The 15301-nt window shown below is 36.8% G+C and overlaps 2 protein-coding genes across 6 annotated transcripts; one reads left to right on the forward strand and one right to left on the reverse strand.

Moving 5' to 3' along the window:
- Positions 1-227: 227 nt before the first annotated feature.
- LOC107738150 (apolipoprotein L6-like) lies at positions 228-5397 on the reverse strand. Of its 5 annotated transcripts, none has more exons than XM_016549860.1 (11): positions 5127-5397; positions 4276-4344; positions 3992-4063; positions 3729-3794; positions 2868-2942; positions 2682-2738; positions 2547-2606; positions 1932-2009; positions 1812-1851; positions 1589-1640; positions 228-1515 (listed from the first exon to the last, which is right to left on the reverse strand). In XM_016549860.1, the coding sequence occupies exons 2-11, from the start codon at positions 4330-4332 to the stop codon at positions 681-683; spliced, it is 1392 nt and encodes a 463-aa protein (XP_016405346.1). In that variant the 5' UTR covers positions 4333-4344; positions 5127-5397; the 3' UTR covers positions 228-680. The 5 variants fall into 5 exon arrangements, with proteins under 5 accessions (XP_016405346.1, XP_016405344.1, XP_016405345.1 ...); XM_016549858.1 differs by having other exon boundaries at positions 3992-4066; XM_016549859.1 differs by having other exon boundaries at positions 3992-4066; positions 4276-4472.
- A 5038-nt stretch (positions 5398-10435) lies between these two features.
- LOC107738246 (cerebellin-2-like) lies at positions 10436-12480 on the forward strand. Its single transcript, XM_016549965.1, has 5 exons — positions 10436-10692; positions 10893-10955; positions 11106-11189; positions 11571-11690; positions 11772-12480. Exons 1-5 carry the CDS (start codon positions 10524-10526, stop codon positions 12053-12055), a joined length of 720 nt encoding a protein of 239 aa, XP_016405451.1. The 5' UTR covers positions 10436-10523; the 3' UTR covers positions 12056-12480.
- Positions 12481-15301: the final 2821 nt, after the last annotated feature.

Below are 15301 nucleotides of genomic sequence, written 5' to 3' on the forward strand. Positions count from 1 at the left end.
GACGATGGTGAATCATATCTCTTCACTTCCACTAAACAAGTAACAAGTAATGTTTGTTACTTTTGGCCCAGGTACTGAGTTTTATTATAACAAATTAACCTATGTTTTTTTTTTGTTACATAAAGGTCACGTTAAAACCGCCTTGAAAACTTTTTAGAAAACCCATAAAAGTTATTGGAGAATAAATACAAAATGAAATAAGCACAACCTACTGCAATATTCACTGTGTGAAAATATATTTTATTGGTTTTTAAAATCACTTTAAGACTGTCACACAGTTGTGGTGACATTTCAACCATCAAAAATGTTGACAGACAGACAGACAGACAGAAAGACAGACAGATAGATAGATAGATAGATAGATAGATAGGTGCATCAGTGACATAAATATTGGGCAATGGTAAATTTGCAAGTAATTAAATGTAATAAATAATTAACTAACTAATGTTCTTTATCAGGTTGTTTTACAAAAAAATGCACAAAATACAAAATAGCCTTATAAAAGCAGCAAATATACCCTAACAATCAGTGGATATAAAGTCATAAAAACAAAATAAGATCCCGAATTTCCTTTGCTGTCTAATAAGGAAAGTCAGTAGTTCTAGAACCATATAATTTGTTTAGATAGATCATCTAGTCTGAAAGTAAAAATAAACTCAGGGGAGTGTTTACAGAGCTTTTCAAAATGGTTTGTCTTCTTTCATAGTGGTGGTCAACCGCAACTCATCTCGGATTATGTTAAATTCCATCAAGCCCTCATGCAGCTGGTCTGCCACCTCTCTAATCTTGGCAGCAAATTCTGACTTTGCACCATTTTTCAGCTCATGGGAGTCCTTGGCCACAAAATAGATGTCCATCCCGACAAAAAGCCCTGTCAGAACACCTGTGGATATACTAGCGATCTGCACAGCACGTGCCGCAGTGGTTCCGGCCGCGTTGGCTATCTGCATCACACGCATAATCTCATTGGCATTGGTGAGAATAGCTTTGCCCGCCATGGCGCCATCCTCGTAGATATTGTTGAAACAAGGGAAGTCTTGATTATATGCATGTTTCTTCATCTTATTCCGGTTGAACTTGCTTAGGTTTGTAATGCCTTGCTTGATAAACTTCATGCATTTGTTAAGGTCAGCCATCTTCGCCTGGTAGTCTTCCACAATGCGCTCCACCTTCTTGCGATCCAAAGAGTTGTTGACGGTACTGGATATCCCAGCAGATGCAGAGGTAAGACCACCTGCCATGGCAACACCCAGACCAACCGCAGTGACAATCAGAGAGGTTCCCATTGTGAAAGGTGCTAAGATGAGGCCAGTTATGGTAGCAACACCTCCCACAGCACTGGTGGAGCCACCAGTGATCTGGGCAATCTTGGTTTTCTTGTTGAAGCGGTCCAGGCCATCAGCAATGGCATGCAGGTCGATCACGTGCTGCCACAGTCCTTCTGCCCGTTCTGAGAAAAGTTTGTTGAACACACGTATGCCCTTTTGCACCTTTTCAGCTGTTACAGCAAAAGCCCTGAGAAAAAGACAATTGGTCAGTCAAATTCACTTTGTCATGTCACATGCACACAGAATGAATTGGGAATTACTTGGCTTCCTCTTTCTCTGTCATGTTGTCACTTTTGGGCATGTCCTCCCATTCTAAATTGGTAAAAACAAAAAGAGAGGAAAATAACTAAGAATATCATGTCCAGATCATGATGGACCATCTATCAGAACTTTATTAAGAATGAATTACTGTTAATTAGATTAAATAATAAGTATGTGGGGTGGGTGTTTCTGAAAGTAGACAAACAGGGTAGGACCACTCACGTTCCACAGTGTTCCACCAATTCATGAGGCCATCAAGTTCCTGTGACAGACATATTTAGGATGACTAAAAAATTGTCTTTTTAGAAAACAAAGGCAAGGATCTGTATTTATAGAACCAACCTCCTCATCTTCTCTCTGAGTTTCACTTAAACGGAACTCATCCAGCCATTCCATGAGGGACTTCTTGGGGCCTTTAGTCTTAGGGGGAAAAAACAACAACAACAAAAAGTAGATTGGACAATTACGTGTAAAACGGAACTTGAAGGGAAAATTCCAATGCAGAAACCAACAGAAATTGCAGAAGTTGTGAGTCAAGTAGGAAGGTAGTGTGTTTGTGTGGTTTTGTTTTTTGTAACAGGTTGCAAAAATCACTATTTGGTGTTGTAAGCTGATTTTTTTTTTTTTTTTGCTTGAGTAAAAAAATAGTAATTGTTCATTTTTTAATCAAGATGCAAAATAATAGAAGCACAGAATGCTTGCTTTAGAGACACAACTTTTCTTATTAATGTTTGCAGACATATAGAATTCCACTTTTTTTGTGCAACTGTTAGGCAAGCCAATGCATGGCTCATTTATTGTCACCTGACCTGTAGCGTAAAACAGTTTATGAAGGCCTCAGTGGGTTTTTATATTTAGGATACCACATCTCTCAGTTCTCATTCTTTGCCTGGTTGTGTCTTGTTTTCAGTGTCACAAGAGTTATTGATTAAAAGAACTGCTAGGACATTACAGCACCTCTGCAAGGTCACTGCCACTGTCTCCATTTTGGTTTCCATTCTTCGGAGTTGTTTTTTTCTGAAATAACAGCACATGGTTTCATTAACTAACAACTGTGAGCATATTAAAAAAGTAAACATGTAAAATGTTTACCTTTGCTGCAATCTGGGGCATAAATGGATTTCTGGGTTTCTTCTTTTGTCCTTTTTGCTGTAAAAATGTCATATGGTTTAAAGCTGTTCGACTGGGATGAAGTCCAGATCACCTGTTTTGGTTCTCTGAAAACATGCAATGGTAAGGCCATCAGAATTTACTCCAAATGGTAAAATGGGTGCTTACTTTTGGATTTTCCTCTTCTCCTGGTGTCTCAGCCACTTTGTCAGACTTCTTTTCCATGATTTCATTGCTAGTGTCCTGTAACGATGAGTAGAATGCATATAACCCTATGATTCAGAAATTACTTTAAAAGTGTTTATCTGGCCTATAATCTGTATTTATGAAAAAAGACAAAGAAAATACAGAATGCAATTGATGACAGAATACAAAATGATAAACTAACAGAAGTGCCATTAAAAAAACTTTAGTTAACCTTTCATGTTTGCCTGACAAAACAGCACAATTTGCTGCATGTTTCAGACAAGTATTTAAATTGTAGCCTCACAATTTGCTTTGATATTGAACTACTTTATTCGACCTCTGCTAGATGATCTTATACAACAATTTGAGTCATATTCCACCCAGCATTCTGATGTGCATGTGTCTACTTGCCTTTTATCTTTGGTTACTGCTATTTAGGCTATGCCAATAAAAAAATCTAAAAGTATTGCTGAAAAAGCCCAAAGGTATGCTCAAAGAACAGCTTCCATACCAAGCTAGACTTGCACAAGATTCCTAAACAAACAGCAGCAACTTCACCAGTCTGTTACAACATGTTTTCAATTAACCTCAAAGTTTAGGGGTAATGTCTGTATATATAAACCTAATCGAGTGTTAAAGTCTTAAGCCTTTTTAATAAACAAACAACACAGGAATGTCACAAGATACACATCTACAAGAAAATCATGATAATAATTTTCAAATAAATATAATAATACTGTAATTTTTTATTATAAAATATTATAAAAAGAATAAAATAATAAAACAAAAGCAGTTACATTTTCTTTACATTAGAAACCAGTGCAGAGATGAAACTTTATTTACCTGCTTATATGTTGGTTGGGTCTCAACATTAACCAGCTCGTCTGTATCTAATCCAGAACCTGTATCCTTGGTATAAAAGAGAAAAGTGCATTTTTGACAATAAACATTTGATTAAAATGCCCATGCCTTTTGAAATTGACTGGATTAAAGGCAGTCCTAAGAGCCACCCAAAGATGTAATAAATCTGAGCTGTAATATATGTATTTAGCCGGCAAATAATTTACAAAGTTGCATCTTTAAAAAGCAACGAATGCCCAGCCCACCTGCATAGATTTTGACTGTTTATCCTCAGGTTTCTCACAGGGCTCCAAGGACTGTTTTGTTTTTTCCATGCCCTGCTGGGGAAGCAGATGTCTTCCTATTACAACATGTTTTATCACCTATAAGAACTAGTGAAATTACAAAAAAAGATCAAGTATGTGGAACATTAAGTAAGGTTTAACTAACACACAACACATGGAGCATGCAATACATGTCAGTGTGTCAGTAAGTGAAAGTGAGAGGGACCGAGTACAGACATATAAAAGGCAGACAAGGTAAGACTTACTTCAGTAGTGGAGTGATCGCCACAGTTGTCATCAGTTTTAGAAAGTTCTGTGTCCATTATTAGAATGTCCTAGTAAATGATCAAGAAAGGACTGAGAGTCAGATGAGCAAAAACAGGAATATTAAACACTCATTGATGTTGCGGTCAGACAGAACATCATCACATGCTGAAAGTTGTCTTTGAACTGAGAGGTCATCCTAAGACAGAACGAAAAGGCTTTTTTTGTTGAAAAATTACATGAATCAACGTTATATGCTGCTGGGCAGAACAGACCCCAGATCAGCAACTTCAGGAATTATATAAGTCAGTAGGCTATATGCTCACCAAAAATACAGTAAAAATAATATAATATTGTGAAATATTATTATAATTTTAAACAACAATTTAAAATGTGATTTATTTCTGTCATGGCAAAGCTGAATTTTCATCGGCCATCACTCCAGTCCTCAGTGTCAGGCTACGTGATTCTTCAGAAATGATTATAAACTCAGTTTATTGTCAGATTATAAACCATAAGACACCAAGAGACATGTATGCACTAAACCCGCTTCTGAAATTCTGGCATACCTAGGTAAAACATGGATATATTGGGGACAAAATAGAGGTGACAGCAAGGTTATTTGAGAAAGGAAATCAAAGTAACGGCTGTTAGTTAGTTAGTCCTGCTGCCTCATGCAAATTTGTCAACATCAACAGAGTCAAGGCAAATCACTGGATTTAACGTTAACTTCTTTCCTGAATATGACAGTGCTTTCCCACCATACATATTAAAGTTTGTATAATTTGTTAAAACAAACGGCACAAAAAATGCAGTCGTTAAAAGTTCGAAGACATGCCCTAACGTTACTTACCACACACTTCCCAGAGAAGAAAGTGCCTTAAAGGAGCAGGGCGAAAGGGAAAAAAATCTGTGGTGTCTATGAAATGAAAAAATAAATAAAAAATAACTGTAGGCTACTACTGTAAACTGTTTCCATGGTCTTTTCTATTAATGTTCAGCAGTATTTGTTGTCTTGCAGTGGAAAGTAGCGAATGTTATTAACTCCGCCCTTTCTTGCCGTGTTTGTTGTGTCTGTAAATCCATGGACGGCAGTCAGGTGGTGCTAGTCAGGCTTTCTTCACTCAGATTCTGCTGGTCAGATAGTGTGTGTGTGTGTGTGTGTGTGTGTGAGAGAGAGAGAGAGAGAGAGAGAGCTACTTAACCATTATTTTGTCAACAAATTTGTACCCAAAAATTGAGCTACCCTGCTGGAAAAACCAGCATTGTCTTGCTGGTGATGCTGGTCTACCAGCAAGGTCTCAGATGCTGGTCTACCAGCATGGTCTTGTTTGATTTATTTTAGCTCATTACTTTGTACACATTTATGCAGCCAGTACTTAGCCTATAGCCTACATGGTCGATTTAATAAGTTACTTGTTTATTTCTAAGTTTAAATTACTGAAATAGAAGACAATGAAATAGAAAGTAGGCTAGCAATGTCAAGGAGTTCTTTAAGGGAAGTACATTAGTACATTAACCCTTTAAACCCGGCGGGACAGCTCCCCCAAGAAAAAAATTCATAATGGAATAACACAAAATAGATATAATTTTAAAGCTTAGAATCTCCGCCCTCCCCCCTCCGCGAAAATATTACTAATCATATTTTTCAAACCACTGCCTTGATCAACAACAAATGGAAATCATTTGAAAGCTTAGAGTCTGAGCTTTACAATGCATGCAGGGGCGTATAGGCAGCGGACGGGCATGACGGGACAAGGCCCGCCCACTCTGATGGAAGGCCCCCCCAGTTTATTATACAAATATAATATTTGTTAAATAATTGTTTAATCTATTTGAACACAATTAGAGAACTATTATAACATCTCAAATAACTAAAGTAAATAAAATGTGTTTGTAGAAAATGTTATAGAAAATGTTAGAAAAACAGCAGCAACGCATACGAGGGAGAGAGAGCCCGTCAATCAGCCCGCAAGTAACGGTAACTTTAAGTGTCTAAAGAATTTAAGACCAGCTGTTGCCAGTAGTCCTCACAAAGATTAGCCTATTTTTTTTATTAATTTGTATATATATAAATTTTGTGACTGACGCCGGCGATTAACTGCACCTGTTTCCTAATTTGTAGGCCTATTAATTTAAATAATTGAAAAAAAAAAAAACATCACAAAAATGACATTTCTGAATAAAATAATTTTATACACTTTAGTTGTATCTAATTTGGCATTTTCAGGTCTGTTACATTCTTCTTATTAGCCTATTAGGCCTATTATTATTATTAAGTTACGTTTATTATTAAATTAATATTACAATTAATTTGCCCCGCAATAATTTCATAGCGCATCACCGAATAACTGACACGCTGCGAGGATAATAAAGATTAGGCTAGCTTACTCCTCATTGAAAATGTTTTTAAAAAGGTCTTTCAAAACAGGTTTAGCCTATTATATGATGAATTATAGGCCTATAATTAAAATTATTAACACTGCAATCATCAATGAAAAACCTTTATTTCAAGCACCGACTTATACGAAATACATTCTTCTCTCTTTATTTATTTATTTATTTATTCCACTAGCCGATTGCCCCATCCACCTGGAGACGTGTTTAGCTGTGGGCAATCATCAATGAAAAAGCTTTATTTCAAGCAGCGACTTTTTTTAAAAGAAAAAAAAACCTGTTTAACACGAACGTTTCTTATTTATTTATTTGTATTTTTTTTTCCCACTAGCCTATGTTCAGGCCACAAGAGAAATATTAAGGGAGTACATTAAAACATTTAGCCGTATCAGCATATGAAGTAGGCTATGGAGGACGAAACCTGCAGAAAATAAAAATAAATAAATAAGCAAATAAATAAATAAATGTGTGTATAAATACACGTATTCTTGTTTAAATACATAAATAATTAAACGTGTGATGAAAGTAGTCAAATAAATAAAATAAATTGGTGGCCAAATGGAAAATGTTTAAGGAAATGCTAAACTCATCCTAACTGTTTTCTTTTAATCACTCATTTATTTCTGAATGTAGTTCCGCATTTATTTTTCCTCTGCACAACATGCTAATGAGAGGGTGTCAACCATGGACTTGCTCGGGTCTTGTGATAGCTGGGGGCGCGGCTTTCCCGCTGACAGGAGATGCATGGTGTAAATCCAGTATAGCCTAGTAAAGTCGCTTTTGCCGTTCAACAGAGCAAGATACATAGAAAAACTGAGCCGTATTGTCCGTACAGTATCTGTGACTTTACAAACGACGCAACGGAATGGCCAGAGGTGTCATTTCCCAGCATTCGATATTCGCAAATCTAGGGACCGTCTCTAAAGTTACATACGACATTGGTATACACTTTTCTAACTTCAATAGAATTTGAGGAAAATTACTTACAGTAACCAACTGTGAACTGTTCATGTAGTTCTTAGTTATAATGCACACCTTTTAGATTTTTGATATTTATTCAAATAAACTGTCAAATCATATATAAATATGTTGTTTATTTCACTACCGAATTGGCTCAAACAAAATATATATCATAATTTAAAGCTTAATAGCATTTGAGGAAAATGACTTACAGTAACACAACCAACTGTAACATGTTCATGTAGGTCTCAGTTATAATGCACACCTTTTAGATTTTTTGTATTTATTAAAATAAACTGTCAAATCATATGTAAATATTGCTGTTTTTTTTTTTACGAAAAAACAATAATTTGTTGTAACTGTAATTTCTACAGGAAGTTTTTTTTTTTTTTACAGTGTAGATATGAATTTACAGTTTATTTCAATAAATATCAAAAATCTAAAAGGTGTGCATAATAGTTGACACCTACATGAACACTTTACAGTTGGTTTTATGACTGTGAGTCATTCTCCTCAAATGCTATTGAGCTTTAAATTATGATATATATTTTGTGTTTGAGCCCATTCGGTAGTGAAATAAACAACATATTTATATATGATTTGACAGTTTATTTTAATAAATATCAAAAATCTAAAAGGTGTGCATTATAACCGAGAACTACATGACCACTTCACAGTTGGTTGTGTTACTGTAAGTAATTTAACCCCCGCCTTCCACCCCCCCACCCAAACCTGGATCTTTACATTAAAGAACTATAATACATTAGACTATTTGCAGAATTTAAAACTATTTACATAGGCAGCACTTCCAGTCAACCTTTTGAGCCCTCTTGAACTGGCTGTCTGTCATTGGAAGGCACATGAAACCACCTCCTGCATTGATGGCATTCGATCTGAAAAAAGAAAGAAAGATAACAATCTAATCAAATTGCTTAGTAATCAATTATTAATTTCAACTCAGTTCAATTCATATTGCTTTATTGGCAGAAAATTCTCCTGATTAAAATGAGCCCAATCATACCATAATCTGTCATTTAGATCTAAAGTTATTGGTCATCGAGTTATAAGACATAAAACCCCAAATGCGCACATGGTGTAACTTTCTCATGGCTTTTTACGCTTGTCATTTCATGAAACATGCTCCGATCGTGAAAAAATGGCATAGCATTATTTACAGCAGATTGAAATGAGTCCAAAATCAAAACAATTCATTGCATCTTTAGTGTGTAAATAATACCTAAACCCATGAATTGAAGAAATCAGTTGGAGAGCTCCATTGAACACTTGGCAAGCAGACTGTAAAACCTAGAATGTTTCTGTCTATTTTATCTTTTATATTACTTTTTTAAAAATAATTAAGTGTCATTTTTTAAAGCTTATAAATTCAGCTTTCGAATGCATCCAACCATTTTGATCAACTCCTAACTAGGGGTGCGTTTCCCGTATACAACGATGTAACACTGATAAACCACCATATGCATTGTTGTGGTAACTAACTAGCCAGTCACGACTGTTTCCCGAACACGGTCGCAGCTCCATCGTTTGAGCCACATTAGTTCAACAATTTAAGGCTGTTGTTAATGATGTCACGCGCATGTGGTGGAGTAATAACTTCTGCTAATTAATTGATTTGAGAACTCTGAGATGCTGCTGTATTGAGCATGGCACCTGACTAATTTACCATTTTCGTTCCCTGTCATTTTGCTTTATTTGATGTTTGATTAATCGCGGGGTTCCTCTTACGTTCCCATAGGCATTATGCACATGCGCACTCTTCAAAAACTGCGCTTATTGAGGACGCGCTAAATGCATCGACTAAAATGTATATATATTTAAATAGAATGGAAGATATAGATTGTACTGCATGTTAGCTTGCTTAATGTGCCCAATAGCATAATTTATTTAAGTCCATATGTATTACAAACAAGAAATATGCTTCTAACCACAGGTCGAGAGCTGTAGTTCCTACCACGCAAGTTTGCGACGCTGTTTGAGAATGTTCGTTTTGAACTATGGTTTCGGGAAACACCGAATCGTTGAACTGTGTTGGTAACGACGGAACTTGCGACCATAGTTGGCTAACGATGCTTTTGGGAAACGCGCCCCAGTGCTGCCTAGCTCCTCTAAACCGGAGTGTACCGCCGGCGGGCGCCCCCTAGCGAAGAAAATAAATAAGCATATTTTTCAAAATCACTGCATAGATCAAGAAAAAATAGGTGTCATTTGAAAGCTTGGAGTCTGACCGTTGCAATGCATGTAGCCACTTTGATTAACTCCTAAGTAGTGCTGAGTTATTTGCGGTAGTTACAGGTCAGCCGATCTGGTTTCATGTTTAAAGTTAACCTTTTCGACATGTTTCCGTGTTGTCGTTGCTCAGCAATGGCATGGACGCGATGTTGTCTGGGGGTTTGGCAAAAGGAGAGTGGGACTGTGGGCGGTGCTCGGGGTGGTGACTGAAGGCGGTGACTGAAGGCGGTGACTGGGTAGTTCTGACGTCAACTTTTTACGGAAGTCACAACGGTTCGTGAAAAATCACAGCTACTTTATGCAGGCTGTGTGCATTTTACAGTGGACTGACTGTTTTGAAACTTATATGGTAGTTAAATAGCCCCTAGACCTCAGTTATCGTGAAAAAAGCCAGGAACTTTCAGTTTTCACAATATGGGAGCTTTAAGCCACCTTTTTCTATTTATTTGGGATAATCCAGCATTATCACAGTGTTTTGTCAGCTGTCACATCCATGTGCATGGCTTATACCAATTATTGCTTCAAAATGTAGTTTTTGCAGTCCAGAGTCTGTTGATCTGTTTAAACAATTACGCAACTTGTGGTCTTTAAGACAAAGAGTGTTACTCAGTTGATACAACATTAGTAACAGACAGAACAGTAAATAATGTTGATTTTTATAACAGTTTTAATGCTCAATGTGTGGGCTATACCAGCAGATGATTTATTTTTACCAAACATAAACATCCTTGAAGAACTGGGGAAAATAAAGATCATGGAAACAAGGATGGAATCCATGGAGAAGGAAATGGAGCGACTAAGAACAGAAAATACAGGTAATGTGGAATTTTTACAAATGTTTTTTTTTTTAAGAACAGAGAACTTTAATGGAGTATTAAAAAGTAACTGGTTTCCTATACACAGATTAATAAGTCCTACCATACATTTTTTTCCAGTGCAATAGAATGTGGATTGTTCAAAAGTAAATCATTGTCCATGTATGCACTGAAAAGTTAATGATTGTTCATTATTTTAGCACAAACAAAAAAGCTGGAGGACACAAAGATCAAAATGGATGAACTATTAAAAGAAAATGAAGGTATTTTGTCATTGACAAATCTCATATATTTGGGCTATACATTTAAGAACAACCTATCAAAAATGTCAAGGCTTACAACTGATCAGAAATGTTTTTGTTTTTTTTATAAATGAATTAATGCTTATCTATTAAGGGTTATTATTATTTTAGCACAAGCAAAGGAACTAGAGACCATGCGTGGTACAACAAATGATGTAAAGAACAAAGTGGATGACCTAATAAAACAAAATGAAGGTAAAAATGTACTACCATAAATTAGAATTTTGCTATTTTCTATATATGTTTCTATACGTTTAGCCTTAACAGGGCCGGCCTTGGGGGGGGTGCAACTGGTGCGGTCGCACCTGAGCCTTGATCTAAAACAGCATTACCATAAAAAAGCCTGCTATAACTTTAATAGCCACAAACATGAAATGCTTAAATGTTGAAAAAAATATATATAAATGTTGAATTTTGTGATTTATATTTATCTTTATATGTTCATTTAATCTTTGAAACCCTAAGGTAGTGCTGTTTATAAAGAATTTCAGTTATTTATTTTCTGTGTTGCAGGTAAACCTTAAAAAGGAAATAATTTCTAATGATGTAATCTAATTTGCATATTTTTTGTCTTAGTTTCAAAAGTGGCTTTCTCAGTTTCTCTGTCGTCCTCTAATGGACCACACAGTAGTTTACACACCCTGATTTACAAACACATCTTCCTCGATACTGGAGATGCCTATGATGCAAACACAGGTACAATAAATCACTTCATATAGCCTACTGTGAATATTTTAAATCTTGAATGATTTAAGTTTTTTTTTCCGTCTGATACAGGAATCTTTACAGCACCCATGAAGGGAGTGTATGCATTCAGGGTTTTCTCAAAGGCCTACGGAAGTCAAGATAAAGCAGTTGTCGCAGGCCTATTTAGAAACGGCCAGCATGAAATTTCAACATATGCACGGCAAGACGGTGGTTTTATCGGCTCTTCAAATGGAGTTTCTTTGTTGCTGGAAAAGGGAGATAAAATCTATGTAAATCTCTATCCTGGATATTGGATTTTTGACAATGAACACCATCACAGCACCTTTAGTGGACATCTGCTTTTCCCCATGTGAACAGAAAATGCACTAGGTTTACTCATTAGCATCTTTGTATATCAAGAGTGTAATTATACAAAATGTCCACATTATTGTTTTTTTCTGTCTGTAAGAATGTGTAAATGAATTTGATAATGCATTTTACGTGAATTTGATATATAACATACTAACTAACTTCAGTTCACCTACATTTACGGCACCTACAGTATGAGGCAAGTATATGGCTAAGTTATACAAGGTCTTTCTCGAAAACCTTTGGAAATCAAAATAGGTCTATATGATATTGGTGAATGATTTTTCTTTTTCACATTAAAAACCTTATAGTGTACACTAAAAACTTTTTTTTTTAGCATTGTGGTAGATTTTTTTTTAAATGTTACATATTTAACACGTGTGTCAATGTGCCAGATGTAACCCATAAAAGCATTTTACCAAAATAGTTAGCATAGTGTGTCACATTATTCCATTAAAATGCTCTTTTACTGTTTTCTGGAGTCACTGATCATTACGCTCTTCATGCAATATCAATAAAATATCAATAAAGAGACTTTAATCCAATAAAATTTATAGCAGAACAATATGGAAAGAAGAACTGAGCAAATAATGTTTACACAATTAAAAAAAAAAAGTACAGTATTGTTTAATGGTTCATTACAAACAGTTGCCATGCTCCATTTTATAGTGACTGTCTAAAATAAATATTTCTTCAAAATGTAGTTTTTGCAGTTCAAAGTCTATTGGACAGTTCAAACAATTACACAAGTTGTGGCCTTTAGGACTAAGAGAATGGTAATTCTCTTGTATTAACTGGTATTACAAATGGTAACTATTTGTTTAAGGAAAGGACGTTTAAATATTTGTTGTCCAAAGTCTGTCAGACTGTTCAATAAATGTTGTTAGGTTTTTGTGTGGCTACAGGAAGGTTATCACAATCTATAATAATCACAGAGAGAAGCAATGATGAAGATGGAAGTTAGCATAGTTTAATTCCCCAAACTCCTGTTTCGTCTGTGGAAGATTCTGCGAGTTTTCTGGAGAAGGGGAAGAATCCCAGAGCAGTGGCGAGTGGCTGAAGGGGTTTGGATCCCAAAGGAGGAAAACTCAACTCATATAGATCAGTTCCGCATAATCTCCCTGCTGAGCGTAGAAGCGAAGATCTTCTTCAGTGCTGTCTCCAACCGGTTATGCACCTATTTGGCAGAGAACACCTATATCGATATGTGAGTACAGAAGGGTGGAGCTGTAGGTATTCCAGGCTGCTTGGAGCACACTGGCGTAGTGACGCAGCTCATTAGGGAGGCCAGAGAGAATAAGGGCAACTTATCGGTCTTATGGCTAGACCTGGGCAAATGCGTATGGTTCCATTCCTCATAAGCTGGTGCAGTATACACTAACCAGGTACCATATCCCCAGCAGAATTACAGACCTCATCAATGATTACTACAGCAATTTCAGGATGAGGGTCTCTTCAGGAGCAACGACATCAAGCTGGCACAAGGTTGAGATTGGGATCATTACAGAATGTACTATTTCTGTCATACTGTTCTCACTATTCATGAATGTGCTCACCAAGTCTGCTGAACCACAGTGCAGAGGCCCCACAACAAATTCGGCCCAGCGACAACCACCCATCAGGGCTTTTATGGATGATCTTACAGTCACCACAGAATCAGTCCCAGGATGTCGGTGGATTTTACAGGGCCTAGAGAAGCTAAAGGAGTGGGCCCGTATGCATTTCAAACCTGCCAATGTTTGCCTACAAAACCACCACTGGCTCTGCACCCCTTTATATAAATTCATTACTTCAGAGTTATGTGTCCTCTAGAAGCTTGCATTCTGCAAGTGAATGACGCATTAGGGGCCATTCACATGTCGCGCCTAAAAACGCGTGGAAAACGCTAGGCGCGCCGCTTTCTGCTTTTTCTCAAAGCGTTCGGGCGCTTGCGCTCCGGAGGCGTCTGCCGTTGCTAAGCAACCATGACCTGCGCTCTCCATGAAGACACGGAAGTTTCAGCAAAGGATAAATGGATTTGCAGCACTAAAAATCGCTTGCAGTAGCTCTACTACTAAATTTATTTAAAAAATGGCTATCCCTGTACAGCTATGATCAGCTGTTCCTTCATCTTGGCTGAGCTTTCAATGTTGTTACGGGAAAGGATGAAGCTGATTGGTTGGTTCTTGTCACATGACCCGCGGTGCGCTTGCGGCATTCTGAAAAGTTGAAATGTGTTTATCTCGATGCGGCGCGGTCGCGCCTGGAAAAAATGAGCGCGTCGCACCGCGTGCGCGTCGCTTCCATTATGAGCGCGCCTGCCGCGCGACTACATTTGAAATAACGAACTTGAGCGCGCAAAAGACGCGATATGTGAACGGCCCCTTATTGTGCCATCTCAAAGAGGCATAAAATCACTTTCACAGACTTTTTCATTGACTGTTCCCTCCTGGTGTAATGACCTGCCCAACTCAATCCGAGTATCTGAGTCCTTAACCATCTTCAAGAAACGACTAAAAACATCTGTTCCATCTTTATTTGACCCTCTAACTCTAGCACTTTCTATTCTATTTTAATTCTACTTTATTTATCTTTTTTTATAAAAACAAAAAACAAAAAAAACACTAGCTTTCTGTATTTTCTATTCTATCTACTTGTTTTTCTTTGTGTGTATGTGTATGTGTGTGTGTGTGTGTGTGTGTGTATATATGTGTGTGTATATGTGTGTGTATAATATGTATATATATATATATACCTTGCTACGTGTACTGTGTTAGGCTAACCGAGACTTGTCATTTGTACTTATATATTGTTGCTCTTTTGTTAGTTTTAACTGCTTTTATTGTCCTCATTTGTAAGTCGCTTTGGATAAAAGCGTCTGCTAAATGACTAAATGTAAATGTAAATGTAAACTGCTAAAGAATGACAATTTTGTGGTCGCAGCATCAGATAACCCTCCTGGGCAAGACACTGAAGACACTACATGCAACTCAGTTAAGTCTTATTCTTGAACATGGGGACCAGATATGTCTTCAGCTCATAGAGAACCGTCGTATCTACACAGATTCACTGAGACGCAGCACCTTCAGTGGACACCTACTTTTTACAATGTGAGGTTTCTGCCCATGTACATTTCTGATGGTATGTTAACCCAAAAAAGTAAAGTAGTAAAATAAACCTTTTTTTGAAGCTGTGGGGAAATAAGGGGGGGGGGGGGGGGGGGGGGGGAAAAAAAAAAAAAAAAAAAAAAAAAAAAAAAAAAAAAAAAAAAA

This window comes from Sinocyclocheilus rhinocerous, unplaced genomic scaffold (genome assembly GCF_001515625.1).
Source record: "Sinocyclocheilus rhinocerous isolate Xijiao unplaced genomic scaffold, SAMN03320098_v1.1 scaffold254, whole genome shotgun sequence".
NCBI classification, from domain to species: domain Eukaryota; kingdom Metazoa; phylum Chordata; class Actinopteri; order Cypriniformes; family Cyprinidae; genus Sinocyclocheilus; species Sinocyclocheilus rhinocerous.